The sequence below is a fragment of the Panthera onca genome, chromosome C2 (genome assembly GCF_046562875.1).
Source record: "Panthera onca isolate mPanOnc1 chromosome C2, mPanOnc1 haplotype 2, whole genome shotgun sequence".
Taxonomy (NCBI): Eukaryota; Metazoa; Chordata; class Mammalia; order Carnivora; family Felidae; genus Panthera; species Panthera onca.
Window position 1 is genome coordinate 152,777,072 of NC_138347.1, and position 14,740 is coordinate 152,791,811.

The following is a 14,740-nucleotide window of genomic DNA, read 5'->3' on the forward strand; positions in this document are numbered from 1 at the left end:
AAACATCAGGAGGAAAATCTCAGCCTGCCCACGTCCCAGATAAGTGACCCTTGATGACGGATGATTCCTCCCCCCCCCCATCCAGAGGATCTACGGACATTCGCGGGGCCACCTCAGCTTCAGGGGCTGCCACAACTCTCAGCTATTTGTGTGTTTGGCTGTACACGGAGGTGGGAAGCAGTTGGGGGTATGGGGGCGATGCCAGAGAGGGCAAGAGGGGGGAAAGCTGGGGTGACTTCTCTGGCCGGACAGCTTCCCCACTGGACAGGGCACCCGGGGGGGGGGGGGTGGGGCGCGGGGCATGGCACAGACTGGCTATGGGGGTTCGGGGGGTTTTGTCTTTGGTAAATGCGTTTCCCGGGCCGACCCACACGCTGTGTACTATGTGGTTTGGGATGAGTGTATGTGCCGGTGGAAGCCTGTGACCGAACGACTGCGGAGCAGTTTCCCCGGCCTCAGTTTTCTCATCCACCGAAATGGGTGAGACCCAATGAGACTGTTGCCACCGGTGTCCTTTGCTATCTGAATCGGGGAGCTCTATGAAGAAACAGTCCTGAGAGTGGCGTGGCCATGCCCTGGCTCTGCCGCGACTCCCGGGCAGAGGGGCACTGGCTGCCCCTCTCACCTTCGTGCACAGAGGGGCTGAGGGCAGGGCCTGGAGGGTGTCCCCCTGGGGGAACGCGGTCTTGAATATCCTTACGCTTTCTATCCCTTTGCTGTGCTCCAGCTGGCAATCCCAGCATCTCAGGCAGCGCGCCCAAGGGCTCTGGGTTTAGGGTACCTTACTCCACACACAATGCTGGTGGCGCCAACAGGGCGCCCGGGGGCGGGGGCGGGGTGGACTGTGGTCTCTCTGCGTGTGGAAGCGGGGAGCCACAGGGGGAGCCACACTGCTTCCGACTGGGGAGACGCCACCAGGGGGCTTAACACTGGGCGGGGCGGTTTCCCAGCCTCCCCTGGGGTCATGGTGCACGGCCCCTGGGGCTGCAGCAGCCCGCCCCCGGCTCTGCCCAGGCTGGGGCCCCAGGAGCCCCGAGGCGCTGGCTTGAGGCCGCGCAGGGGGAGGGAACAGAGAGGGGGAAGAGACGCCGGCGCCGCCGGAGAAGCAGTCCATCCACAAGAGGGCGCAGTTTCACGTGTTTATTTTTGGCAGGAAGGAAATCATTGCAAACCTCTCGACTGACAAGGCTCGCCCCTGGAAACGTGCACATTCCACATGTAGTATTTCCCAAGTAACGCTGGCTTGTTTATCACATTCAAATGTCCAACAGAAATCCACGACTACCCAGGCACCAGAATCTCCACTACGGGTGGGGGGAGGGGAGGGGGGTGTTAGTCTGCAGAGAAGCTCCCTGGAGAACGAACAGGAACAGACACCATCAAATTTACAGCGAGATAGGAGCAGAGGCAGCCAGTGGATTTTGCTCGGGCAACTGCAAGCACGTCAAGCCATCCACTCTCTTCTCGAACCCTGGCATGCCAACTGCCCATCACAGCACCTTTAAAAGCAGAGGCACAAACGTCACGAGTGTTTGACCCTATAGGGCTGTGTGGTTCTAGATTTTATCAGAGGGCCGTCTTTAAAATAGAGGGTCTTCCATGTTGCCGGGTTATACAGATTTACAGATTTCTTTTTCCAGACCAGCAGTTCAAATGCTGCAACCATGACAAGTCAGTGTCATCAGGGCCTCACGTCTCCAAAGTCACTTCATCAAAACTGCACTGTGTCAAAGGAGCTTCCCCACCAACCATGGGTTGTGACAAGTGGTGTTCCTCCTTGGCGTACAGATACGTGGTTTACAAACAGCTAATGTGTGAAACCGCAGACCAACGCAGAGGATTCCCGAACAATGGAAGACAGAGCAGTGACAACCTCGGATGCCTGGGCACCTCCACTCAAGGCCCGGCCAGAGACCGCATAACATCGCCGGGGCCGGAGTCCACAACCCAACATATCTTGTCCCAGATCTTAATGTAAAAAATACTTGTCCAGGAGACTATATATTAACCTGGTACCAAAAGGGCCGTGGAGACTCAGGAGGTCGGGTTTCTCTTTTGGTTGAAGAGTTGGGGGTGGGGTGGGTATTTGGGTAACATGGGAAGCAATATGGCACAGAGAAATAGCTAATAGGGTTCATTAGGTTTTAAAGCCCACAATTTAATAAAAGGTAATAATTAAAAACAATACCCGTATTTACCTTAAAAAACATAAACCCCAAACATTCATCTCATTTCTTGGCCTTATGTTAGAATTCTATTGCTTCATTTACATGTAGATGATTAAAAATATAGAGAGAGATCTAGATATTCTGGTTATGTACATAAAGCAGAATCGAGGGTTAAAACAAAACTGGAATTTTGGAGTGTGGTCAAATAAGGTGCACAGAATCCAGAACCCTCGGGGGGGGGGGGTCTGCTGGCCCCCCCCCCTCCCCGAGACACTCTGTGTCCTGTGATGGCAGGAACCGGGCTCCATCCCCCACAATCGTGCAATGGTGCTCACGGTTTCAAGAACCACTAGGTGCAGTGTTTGGCTCAAGCTTGCCAGTGTCTTCACTCCGTCTCTGAGAAGTGGGACACTGTTCCTAGGTCCGATTCCCCTGAAATACTCTAGAACTTCGTCCTCTCTGCCCCCTGTTCCAGAGAAGACCTCATGGTGCCAGCAGAGAAGGGGGCATGGCTGAGGGTCTGGGGCTCTCGCCAGGACCGATTTCTGTGTGGATTTCAACACACGACAGACACTGGACTGCAACATTCGAGACATTTAAGGCAGCGGGTTGACTTAATGACTAGTTTTCCAGATCAAGGGCTATGGCGTGTGCAGATCCGCCACGGAACTGCCGTGGTCTGTGCTGATGCGAGCAAGGGGCTGTTTCTACTTTAACTGGCATGTGGGTTACTGGATTCTGCACACTCAGAAAGCTGGGGGACCCGGTTACCCCTGAACAGTTATTTCTCTTCTGAATGCACGGCAGTCCGCGGCCCAAAGTGCTGTTGGGAGGACACGATTGGCAGCTGGCTTCGTTATCTTGGGAACGAAAGCGAGAACAAAATTTTACTTCGACCCCCATTTCCACACTTGCTAGCGCCAGTCGCTTCCACCAGAACTCTGGCGGAGGCCCAACCCACAGAGGACTAAGGCAATGGTGCCGACACGAAAGGGTTCTTCTAAATTACTTTTAAGAGCAATACTTTATAGACTGTCTTGTCACTGGGAAAGGCTGCAGAGGAAGCCCCGGCCCGGGGAGGGCACCTTCCTCTCCCTGGCTCGGGGCGAGGGGTTCCGCCTCTAGACAGGTTTCCCCAACCCCAGGCTGTGCTTCAAAAGAGAAGACCAAGAGGGGACTTGGGCCACGTCAGCGGGGTGGCTGGGGGAGGCCACGGGTTCTCGAGAGAGAACGGTCGGCTCATCACGGTCTCTGATGTCGACTGCAGCCGGAAACCAACACCACGCCCGTGTGGCGCGCTGGCCCCTTTGTCTTTGTTCCCTTCTGAACTCCCATGGCCGGAGCCGGGCAAGGGGGACTCTTGGCGCAGTCTGTGGTGGGGCGGGACACCTACGTTTCTGACCCTGTCCGAGTCTGCAGCTTAGCAGTGAGCAGATTCTGAGCATAGGCACAGTGGCAAAGAACAGTGTAACAGCCGCTGGTCAATTCCATTTGGTGGCAGCGCAATAGCAGCAAAGAAAATTCCCAAACAGCTCCGTGTGTATCCAGCTTTTGGAAAGGAAAACATTTTTAAAAAAAAATCAATAAACAGGTTGTTGTTGTTTTTTTTTTTAAATATCCAAGGGTTTCAGAGTTTCTGGTAACTGCTCTACCCAGAACGACGACGACACAACAGAAAACACACAGGAGTACGGCAGTCGTGTGGGAGCAGAAGTGACGATGCCACTTTTCAAGGGGGGAGACTGGGACCTCAAGACAAATGTGTCACCATCAGAAACAATAGCAATAATATAAAAGAAGCTGTCGTTCCCTAAAGGGCCGAGCCGCACAACTGCAGATACATTCCAAACTGGGTCAGTAACGAATGGAGGCACCGCCGAGGTCACCGCGACTCCTGTCGGGAGCCCGGCCCTACAACATGCCACAGGGCGTCTGAGCGGTCACACCTGTTGGGAGACAGGCTTCTATGACTCACCTCCAGCCCTAGCCGCCCCGCCCCCCCCCCCCCCCCCCCCCCCGCCCCAGGTTCTAGAAAATTGTCGTAGTTGTCTTCTTAGAGAATCTAAGACAATAAAAGACTAAAAGATGTCTGGAAATATGTTGTGTAGAAAAATTAACTCTCAGCTTAAAATAACATTCAAAAAGGCACTTCATCCTGTAGGAAAGAGATTCTGAGTTGGGTCAGCTGCTCCGAGCTGGGATAGAAAGGGACCGGTTGTCTGCTTGGAAGGGGGGATGGGCAGTTGAAAGGAAGTCCGATAGATATCAAGCTTTTTCTTTTTTTTTTTTTTTTTCCATTTTTTTTCTTTTTGGTATGTTTTAAGAAAAGCAAATACCGTAAAATGCACGTCCCTTTATGAAATCTGTTAAAAGAGTTCATTTTAAAATAGTGTTTCTGTTCTTAAAAAATAAAACAGGTAGGTATGGCCACTTTGACCTCGCGGCCTGGAGCACAGAGTGTCCTCACTCCAGGCAGGTCCCCGAGGCCGAGGTCCCGGAGCGCACAGGCGGGGCGGGCGGAGGCCGGCGCTACCTATCACAGAGTCTGTGCAGCATGCTGTACACGTCGTCTTCCCGGCTCAAGCCCTCGAAGAAGGGGATGAGGTCCAGCAGCTCTGTGTCCGTCATGTCATCGAACCAGGACTGCACGGGCACCTGGAAGACAGCGTGTGGAGGGGGCAGCTGAACCGTGCCCGGCACCGGGGGCAGCTCCTAGCCCGGCCGGTGCCCGCACGTTTAGCATTTTCTTTGGTAAGGAGGACGGGTGTCTAAAAAGCATCATCGTCATCATCTTGTTTGTTCTCTCCCGTCCCAACTAAGGTGGACCCAGAGCTACCTGGTTCAGGAAGAAGGCAGAGTTCAGTGTGTTTGCTTTTTAAGTGAAGTGTAAATGTCAGTGTGTGTGCGTCTGCTTGTTTTCTCTCCTGCCACAGAAAAGGTGGCCACGGCGCAGACCGTGTGAGAGCTGGCCTTGCCACCTGCCAGTTTCAAAAGCTCTTTCCACTGCGTCCAACAGCTCCTGACCCCTCAGAGCCCTTGGAGCCACAGTTACCTGCCGGCCACTGACACCACGGAGCCCACAAACCGGGCACGGCGAGGCTTCCAATTGTGCCGCTTTCTCAGCCAAAAGCAGAGAATTTCCTCCCATCCTTAGCAGCGATCGGTTAAAAGGAGGAGTATAAAATTTCAGGACGGTCTGAGCTCTGGGCACAGACAGGATTTTCCCTTAGTTTTAGACGTGGGGGGTGGTGGCGGTAATGGGTAGCAGCCAGCGGTGCAAAAGAAGAGATGTAAAAAGGACTTTGGGGAAAGCAAAGGAGTTCACAAAAGTAACATTTTGGGCCCTTTGAAGGACTGCTCAGAAACGAAACGATTCATTGTATAGTTAAAAAATAGGGGTGCCTGGGTGGCTCAGTCGGATAAGCATCCAACTCGGTTTCAGCTCAGGTCATGATCTCACAGTTCGTGGGACTGAGCCCCACATTGGGCTCTGTGCTGACAGCATGGAGCCTGCTTGGGGTTCTCTTTCTTTCTCTTTATGCCCCTCCCCCACTTGTGTTTTCTCTCTCTCTCTCTCTCTGAAAATAAAAAAAATATATAAACAAGGTAAGGATTAACAAAAAAATGACTACTCCTAGGGGAAGGGCAGGAAAAGAGGGAGAAGGCAGACATAGACACAAGACTTCTCCAAATTTATCTCTGTTGGTAGCTTTGATGTTGGAAATCATGGAAATGTGTTACATAATTGAAATAAAATTAAACCATTAAGAAAAGAAAGCAATAAAAAATGAACCCAAGGTGCATATAAACTTGGTGACATAACCACACCGAGAATTATTTCAAGTGATTTTAAAACGTAGTGTTCTGTCCGTACATTTCTCAAAGACACCCTAAGTGCGTGCAATTGTCTTATTAGTAGTAATAATATTAGTACTCTATTTGGAAACTATTCAACATATACTATAGAATAAGTCAAATATGTAATGAAGTGTTAATATATTTAGGAACCCAGAATTTCAGCACAAGAGAAGGAGATACAAATCCAAAAATAAAACCAAAGAAACTAAATAAAAACTGTTATAACACTGAACTGGAAAAACAATATGAATTTATGATTTAATTTTAATTCTAAAAATATATATATGTTAGCTCTGTCTAGTATAAAAGGCCAGAAGCAAAGGCCATCTCAGCAACAACGAGAGTCCATCCAAACTGTGGTCTCTCAATACCATTCCCACTAATAGGAACAAGGCTCCATAGAAAAGCGGTTGATTCCAGGGTGGAGGTAAGAAACGGACAAGACGAGCCTGGAATATCTTGTTGCACCAGAAGCAGGAAGCTTTCAAAGACTATTGTTATTTGAAGGGATGTCCGCTGTCCAAAGGTGAACGAACATTTGAGCATACAAAAGAATAATAAGTGTATTAAGTTATAACAATGAAAAATGCTTGAGTTCATCATAATGCCCCCCTCCCCCCAAATTCACTGGCTACTTTTGGAAGCTGCTAGACCATCGACTCATTACTCTGAAGGTTAAAGAATTAAAGAAAAAGAACCAAGACATTACCCTGACTTCCCGATTCAAACATTCAAACTGAATTTAGGGTAATCAAGTAGTCGACGAGGGCAAATTTGATTTAAAAAAAAAAGGGGGGGGGGATTTCTGGCCAACACACGTGGAAAGAATGACAGAATTTAGAAATCGCCATTTTGCAATTCTTAATGAAATAGTTGATGTAGGCAATGATCATCAACGACTGCTCCATTTCTAGGTCAAAGGTTGATGGGAAATTTAAAAACAGTAGGATCAGGCTAACAACACCTGACTCCAAAGATCAATTTGAAGTCTTTAAAAGTGGGACAGCCTGACATGATATGCCTCCTGATGTGATAACATACTAAGTACACAATACCACCTGTGATGTGTTCTGGAAAAAACAAAACTGAACCTGCACTCAATCAAGCAGTAGTGCTCTAAGTACTTGTTCACGGGAAACATGGGAAAACAGCACGAGGCCGCAACTAGACAAATCCAGAAGAGGGGACATTTCTGTAAGACACACAACTAGACTTTCTTCAACCGGTAAATAGGACGGAAGAAAAAGGGAGGGGGAGGGAGAACTGTTAAGATTATACGCATTATTAACCAGAGCAGTGCATGGACCTTGCTTGGTTCTGATTCAAACAGTCCAAATGCAGGACATTTCGAGATGATAAGGAAAATATGAACACAGTCTGGATATTAGAGAGTATTAAGAAACTGTTAGCTCTGTCAGATGGGATAATGGAATTGTGATTGTATTAAGAAGTAATCCTTATCTGTTAAGAGACACATGACAAAATGCATTACGATGAATTTGATTAACTCACTATAATGAATGCATGTAAATATAATAAATTTGGAACGTTTACTCAAATAATCATTACTCACTAACTGAATCTACCTTGAACTCAGTTCTTTGCTATATGGGGAGCCACAGAGCTCTGGATTCAAGGAAAGGACGCTGGGGGGCCTTTTGTTCAGTGTGAGAAGCCCAGGCTCGGGAGGAAGCCCACTCTCTGGGAAAGGCTGCCTGAGCTGAGGGCCAGTGTGGCGGTCCTGCTGATGGCTGGCAGTCACCAGCGGGGTTGGCTGACCTCCCTTTCCCTGGAAACGTAGGACGGGAGGTGGGAGAGCATGTCTCTCTTGCTTGGACGGTCATGCTGCACCCAGTGAGCAGGCGCTGGGGACTGTCCCACTCCGGGGAGTTTTAGGTAGGAGATGTCCCCACTGTATACTTTTCAGACATCGTTGTGAGGTAGGAAAGCTTGGCAGGCTTGTCTGAAGGCCTTTATCGAGGTGTTTCATTCATGCTTGTTTAAGAACGTCGTCTGCTGAAGAGGTAGCCAGGCCTTTTGAGTCTCCGGGAGCCACGAGCCAGCTCCAGGAGGTTCGCGACGGAACCCTTCTCGGGAACAACATTAACAACGCTAAGATGCAGCCCCACTGAGCACTTACCCATCACAGGCACCGTTCTAAGTGCTTTCCACGCTCTGCCGCGCTCGATCTTCCAACCATCCTATGGGTCAGCACCCCCAGAATTCCCATTTGGTGGACGAGGCAACTAAGGCTCAGTGAGGTGAACGAACTGGGTCAGTGTCACGCAACTGCTAAGTGGCAGAGCTGGGGTTTCACCAAGGCCAGGCCAAGAGAGCTGGCGCAGGTGCTTGAGAGCAGGCAGGCGAAGCTGGACGGGGCCCCCCCGTGCTCTCCCCCGGGGCTACTTACTGCGTTCTCAGGATGGAAGATGTAGGAGGCCGGAGAATTGTCCACGATGATCACTTTGCTCAGCTCCCGGCCCAGGCGACTCAGGTCTTTCACGTAGTTGCCACGATGGAAGACGCACGATTCTCTGAAGAGCCGGGCCCGGAACACGCCCCAGCGGTCCAGCAGGTCGGCCACGGGGTCTGCGTACTGGAAAGCAGGAGCCGTGGTGAAGGCCGGGCGCCTGGAAGAGCCCAGAGACCTGCCCTACTGCAGCAAGATCCACACTACTTTTCCAGACAGGGGTTTACATAATTGGACGTGTTTTAGGATCCTGCTCGCTTTCCTCTCCATGTGTGTGAGACAGGCTGGCTGCTTCAATTTCTCTCACTTCTCATATCCAGTCCGTCAGAAGTTCTTGGCGGTTCCGCCACCAAGAGTATCTTGAATCGACCTGCATCTGTGTGTATACCGCCCGGCTCCCGGTGTAACCTCTGCCTGGGGCAGCTGCGTGAGCCTCTCAAAGGGCCTGCCCGCTCCCCCTTGCGTCTCCTTTGCAGCCCACGCAGCCGCTCCTCTCATGTCCCATCACCCCTGCTTACGACACCCCGCCGCGGACCCACTGGCCCAGGAGTAAGGCCCGCACCCCTCAGGGCCCGCCCTGTCCCGCACGGCCAAGGCTACGTGATGTGTGCCCCCGCTCAGCTCCAGCTCGTCACCCGAGCCGCACTGGCCTTGAACGTGGTCAGAACCCCTGCACCAGTGCTCCCTGCGCACGCAACATCCCCTTCTCAGGTCTCTGCACCAACTTCTCCTTCTGTCCCTTCGCCTTTCGGGTCTTGGCTTTCCTTACCACCCACGTAGAGCCACCTATACCTCCCTTTCTGGCTACCGGGGTCTCACGGTGGCTTCCTTCACAGACCTCACCACCCCCGGGGATTACCGGATTTTCTCTTCTCTGGCCAGAGCGCAGGCCTTGTCTGGCGTGTCCACCAGGATGTCCCGGGCACCTTGCACCGCGGTGGGGGCTCAGTAAACACTAGTTTTGCCACCGAACGAATGAGTAGACTCTGCATTTGGCTTGTGTGGCATGAGGCCGCACTGCCTCCTACGGGTGATCTGAGGAGCTGGGCCAGACCAGCACCAGCACGGGGACAGTGACACCCACTTCTGTTTACTTGAAGCCCAGGAGGTTTTTTTCAACTTTGTTTTGCTTTTTCAGTGAGAGAGAGAGAAAGAGAGAGAGAGAGAGAGAGAGAGAGAGAGAGGGAGAAGGGGAAAGAGAGAATCCCAAGCAGGCTCTATGCTCAGTATAGAGCCTGATGCGGGGCTCAGTTCCACCATCCCGGGATCACGGCCTGAGCCGAAATCAAGAGTCAGAAACTCAACTGACTGAGTCACCCAGGTGCCCCGCAGAGCCCACGAGTTTTATGGGAGGGAGTGTGGGGCTCACCGTATTTGGCCTTCTCTCATGGCCTGGGGGATTTTCCCAAAGCAAGCTGAACCGGATAAAGAAATAAAGAGGTCATCCCTGAGGGAAAATCTTCATAAATGAAGATGTCGAAAAGACGGGGTTCCCATTGAGTGGCTGGGGCTGGAAGTGAAAGAGAGGCGACAGCACAAAGACCAGCAACTCTGCCAGGGAGGCAGGAAGTACCCGGAATGCACAGCAGCCCACGGGGTGCAGAGAAATGCCAGCACGCTGCAGGATGTGGGGCTACGGGCCTACGGGCAGCAGCTCTAACTCTGTGGCAATGTCCTCCTTTCCCCAGACACATCCCGAGGGGGCAGAGTCCAGGAGCAGGCCATTTCCTGCTGACCAGGCAGGCACTGCAGTTTTCCGCTGGAGAGGGCAGTACCCACCGGTACTAGGAGGCTGACTCTAGGTGGAAATAGTGATTAATTTCCGCATAATTGTGAACACTGGCGGTGGCATACATCCTTCAAGAGAACGTCTGAGTCTGGGGGCTCCAGGCCTTAGAGGTAAATGTGCAGAATGTAAGCTTCATGAGGGCAGGGGCTTTGTCTCCTTTGTTCTCTGCCGTATCCCCAGTGCCTAGTACAGAGCCCGACACACAGGAGGTTCTAAGCAAGTATCTGTTGGGTGAACGAATCAAAAAGGAAACTTAGATGAGGAAACAGACATAGAAGGGCTCTGACATCAGCTCAGGGCTCCTGTGGGTTTCTGGGCTGTGGGCCAGGAGGTCCACGGCACCAATGGTGCTGGCTGGGAGCTGAGCCCAGAGCCAAGAACCGGGGAGCGCCCACCTGTCCGCAGAGCTTGTGCATCAGGGAGGAAAGGGCCAGAAGGCTGCACTTGGGAGCCGACTCGGCTGAGCCAGGCTGGAGTAGCAGTGAGGGAAGGGCTGGAGAGACAGGTGGAGGTGCAGGTGGGAGACATCCAGGAAGAGACTGAACAAGGATGTTTAAGCGCTGGCGACTACTACCGAGAAAGAGTGTTTCAATTTTGCCAGCTTCCCCCCCCCAAATGCCCTCCTAACCCCCACCCCCCAATTCTTAATCTACCACACCGGTGCCATCTTCCTGTTTGTTATTTCTGCAGTTGTCACTTCAGGCTCCTCGGTGCCCCAGAGCCCCGCCAGGAGACCCATCCACGCTACGGTTCGTCTTGGTGCCATTCATGGGAAAGAGCGCCCACTGGGGAAGATTATGTCTTCCCCGAGGCCATGCTCTTTTTAGCATGCCAAAGTGAGGCCTAGGTTTTGGATTCCCTTTCTACCGAGCTCATGCCCTAAGGCCTGCCAATGAGTCTGGCAGAACGTTGTGCAGGTGGGGCTCCCTCTCATCTCAGCCGTGACTGAGACATGATTCAAACCAGGAATGCCCCGTCTGGCAAAGCGGTATGTCTGGGCACCTGGGGTCAGAGTCCCCAGCACGCAGAGGAGAAGGGAGCCACCCAGAGCCGGGACATTGTAGGGGGTGGGGAAGGGGAGAGTCCTTGCAGCAGGTCTGGAGATGAGCAGATTGCTAAACTGTGCCCCACAAAGCTCATCTCTGGGGCCACCTCAGAGTCCCCAAGGTGCCCACGGGGACACTGGTGGTGCCACCAACAAATGGAAGGCACTGGCCCCATCAGAGTCAGGATCTGAGGGGTGGTCATGGCAAGGATCTCCTCCGAGGAGTGGCGCCCGCCCTCTCCACCTGAGGCGCGGCACCTCAGCACACCTGTGAAAGGGCAGACATAACCATACGGGGGTGGGGGGGGGGTCGTCCTATGCACCTGCTACTTCCTTTAAACAGTGGGGAAGGGCAAAGAAACCACTCTCTTTGGTTAGAGCCAGTGTAGACGCTGGGTCAAAGATTCATACCAAGCTATAAGGCCAAAACATGTGAATTATTTTGTCATCATTAATAATTATGATAATTGAACCCTGAGCACCAGGAGACTCACCACGCGACAGTGCCGCAGGGCATATGGAGCACAACAGGGGCTCCAGGAACGTTTGCTGAATGAGTCCAGCACGGCGCTCTGCCCTTTACAAGTATTATTTCATTTGGTCCACCCCATGTGGTAGAGGAAATCATCCCCAATTTCTAGAAGAAATGGAGTCAAGACAAGTGAAGTCACTTGTCCGAGATCACATGGCTCACTAGGGCAGTCAGAACCCTCCTCTGGCCCGTGCATGTGGCTGAGTCTTGGACACTTATCCTTCCCCAAACCTGTGTGAGCCAATGGAGGACACAAAGGCTTGAGCCCCTAGCAGGGGTCTGCCAGTCGACAGCCGAGGGGCAGATGCCCTTTGCCAGTTACACGGGACACACGGATTTCCTGGCCTGTGGACATCCAGCTTGAGGCGGCTGCAGGCAGCAACTTCACGGAGCATTTGTTCCAAAGGCTCCCTGTCACCATGGTAATAACCCAGAAGCCTTTCAGGCTGGCGCTGTGCACGTGGCCTGCATCCATCCCATCTGGGGTGGGAAACTGTCACCATGGGAACAGCCTCCCACACCTTAACAGAGGGCTGCCTGGCAGACAGGGGGTCAGGGTGGAGGGGCTGGGGGAGCCCAGCTGGGAGGAGGACGTACCTTGGCCAAGCTGGCAGTAAAGAGCACACACTCAAAGAGCTGGCCCATCCTCTGGAGGAACTCGTCCACGTGGGGCCGCTTCAGCACATACACCTGCAACGGTAGCAAACAGCAGGCCGGTCAGTCATGGCAGCTGCTGGGGTGGCCTGGGCCCAACACCCACGTAGGAAGAATTCCTTAAAAGGGAATTGCTTGCTGTCCCCAGCTCTATGGGTGGGGGGGACACCCCAACTGTATGAGGGCTACACAGTCAGATGCGGCACATTAGGCCACACACACACTCCTCAGACCGGGCTCCCGGTCTGAGTCTGGTGCACCCTCCTCTGAAGAGGGAAAGGGAAGCTGACCGCGGTACTGGGGGGTCTTACGGATTTTCAGAACCAGTAAGTAGAAGGGTTGTGCCGTGTTTGTGCGAAATGGCTCCTTCTCTCACCCGTGTTTCTCAGTACGTGTTGTGGGTCAGGCCCTATGTGGACACAGGCTACGGCCCAGGGGCCGTCCATTCAGACGTCCAGGCCCGACCCAATGTCTGGCAGCTCTGGGACAAGCGGCCACCTCGTACCCTCGACTGGAACACCTCTCTCGCCAGGAAGGCCTGGGGTGGGCGCGCAGGCCCAGCAAAGAGGCGAGAGGTGCCTTCCCTGTCAGTGTGGGAAGCCATCCACTTGATGCCGCAAAGGTGACTCTACTTGAGCTCGGTACAGAAATAGACTTTGGGGGACGTGACGCCAACCTACTCCCAGGGCCCCATCAGGAGGGGCCTCCAGGCAGAGGGGGGCAAAGAAGAGGCTTTCCTGGAGTGGCTGGGTGGCTCTGTGCTCCTGACTGGGGAACCTGAACAAATCTGAGGAGACCAGGGAAATGGGAGACAAGGCAAAGCTGGTGAGAGAAGATAGGGAAGGTGGGAGGAGGGAAGAACTAATTAAAACTTGAATAAATTCCATGTGAAATTAGCCACTTCCCTAAAATAAATCAAACTTATTAAAATTCAATTCAGCTCATATTCACTGAGCCCCAGCTCTGTGCTCAGCCTGAAGAAGTTACAAAAATGAACAAAACACAGGCCTTGCCCTTGAAGAGCTCACAGTCTAGAGCAGATACAAATAAGAACAAATCAAACTAAGCATGCATATCCAAGTTGTAGTAGACAGATAAATTAAGGACAATGAACTCCCCTCTCAAGGGGAAGGATCACAGAAGGTAACATCTGGCCTGGGCCTTGCAGGATGAACAAGAGTTCACCAGGCTGGTAAGGACGAGAAGTAAGCTTCCAGGCAGAGGAAGCGGTAGGAGCATGAGACCTGGCCTGAAAATACCTGGGTGTGAGAGCAAGGCCAGAGCCCTTCGTGACCGGCCCTTTAGAGACGGGGGACAGACGAAGTGGCTAAAGAGGAAGTGTGAAAGGCAGGTCAGGGGGAGCACATGTGAGGCCGTGAATGGCAGATGTTGCCAGCTGTCTACCCACGGAGTCACAGAGTGGGGACGGGGCTCTGTACCACACAGGGGATGCGTGCATGGCAGAAGAATTCTGCACAGAGCCAGGACTCGGTGGGAAACTTGTGGCCCACTGAAAGACTGGGGTAAGCACGGTCTGTGGCCGAGGGTGGAGTGAAGGGCCAGAGGCCTGGCGGGGGCGCCAGCAGGGCCGTGAGGAGCTGGGAGGCTGGGGGTGGGGCTGGGGCAGGCCCCTACTTTGTCCATGAGGCTCCTCGGTGCCAGGGAACGGGTGCGGCCTGTGGTCCTCAGTCTCCTTGGGAATGCTGCTTGGAAAGCAAGCTTTGCTACACGCAGAGGGCAGGAGACTGATTTGGGAACTCTGGTGTTGGTGCCTCTGGCAGAGAGGAAGGTCCTGGGCCCGGATGCCGGCGTCCAGGCCCGCGTCCGCGTGCAAGTAACCAAGAATAGGCCCATCGGGACCTGCACAGCCTATCCTGGATTACTTGAACGAGGCCACGGCCTTCGCCAGGGCCTTGGTCCTCCTCTTGGCGCCTGTGGCTTCATTCCCTCAGGAGAGAGGGTTTCTGATCCCACCCCTGGGACCCTGGAGTATCTATCGCCATATGAATCACAGTACAGTCTGGAGGGAGGCTGGGGGAGCCGGGGTGGCTCCTTTGAGAGTGGGCTGGCCGTCACAGGTCAGGCCCTGAGGGTCATGCTCACAGTTGCAAGGTAAGAAGGAAGGATTAATTTCTCTCCTAATTCCTGCCATGCCAGCGGGCAGCCTCTCCTTTGTCTCGTTATTTTGTAGCAGAAGCCAAGGTACTAAATGAAGCCTTAACTG

At 53.0% G+C, this 14,740-nt stretch overlaps 1 protein-coding gene across 5 annotated transcripts in view; it reads right to left on the reverse strand.

The window, feature by feature from the left end:
- Positions 1-1,126: 1,126 nt before the first annotated feature.
- Positions 1,127-14,740, reverse strand: part of CTDSPL (CTD small phosphatase like) — a 120,691-nt gene continuing 107,077 nt past the window's right edge. For 3 of the 5 annotated variants that reach the window (XM_060638241.3, XM_060638240.3, XM_060638243.3), the window contains 4 exons: positions 12,460-12,552; positions 8,437-8,622; positions 4,702-4,823; positions 1,127-3,716 (listed from right to left, as the gene is read on the reverse strand). In XM_060638241.3, the coding sequence (XP_060494224.1) occupies positions 3,650-3,716; positions 4,702-4,823; positions 8,437-8,622; positions 12,460-12,552 (468 nt within the window). In that variant the 3' untranslated portion in view covers positions 1,127-3,649. Of the gene's footprint in view, positions 4,824-8,436; positions 8,623-12,459; positions 12,553-14,740 lie in introns of all 5 variants that reach the window. The other 2 variants (XM_060638244.3, XM_060638242.3) reach the window with 1 other exon arrangement.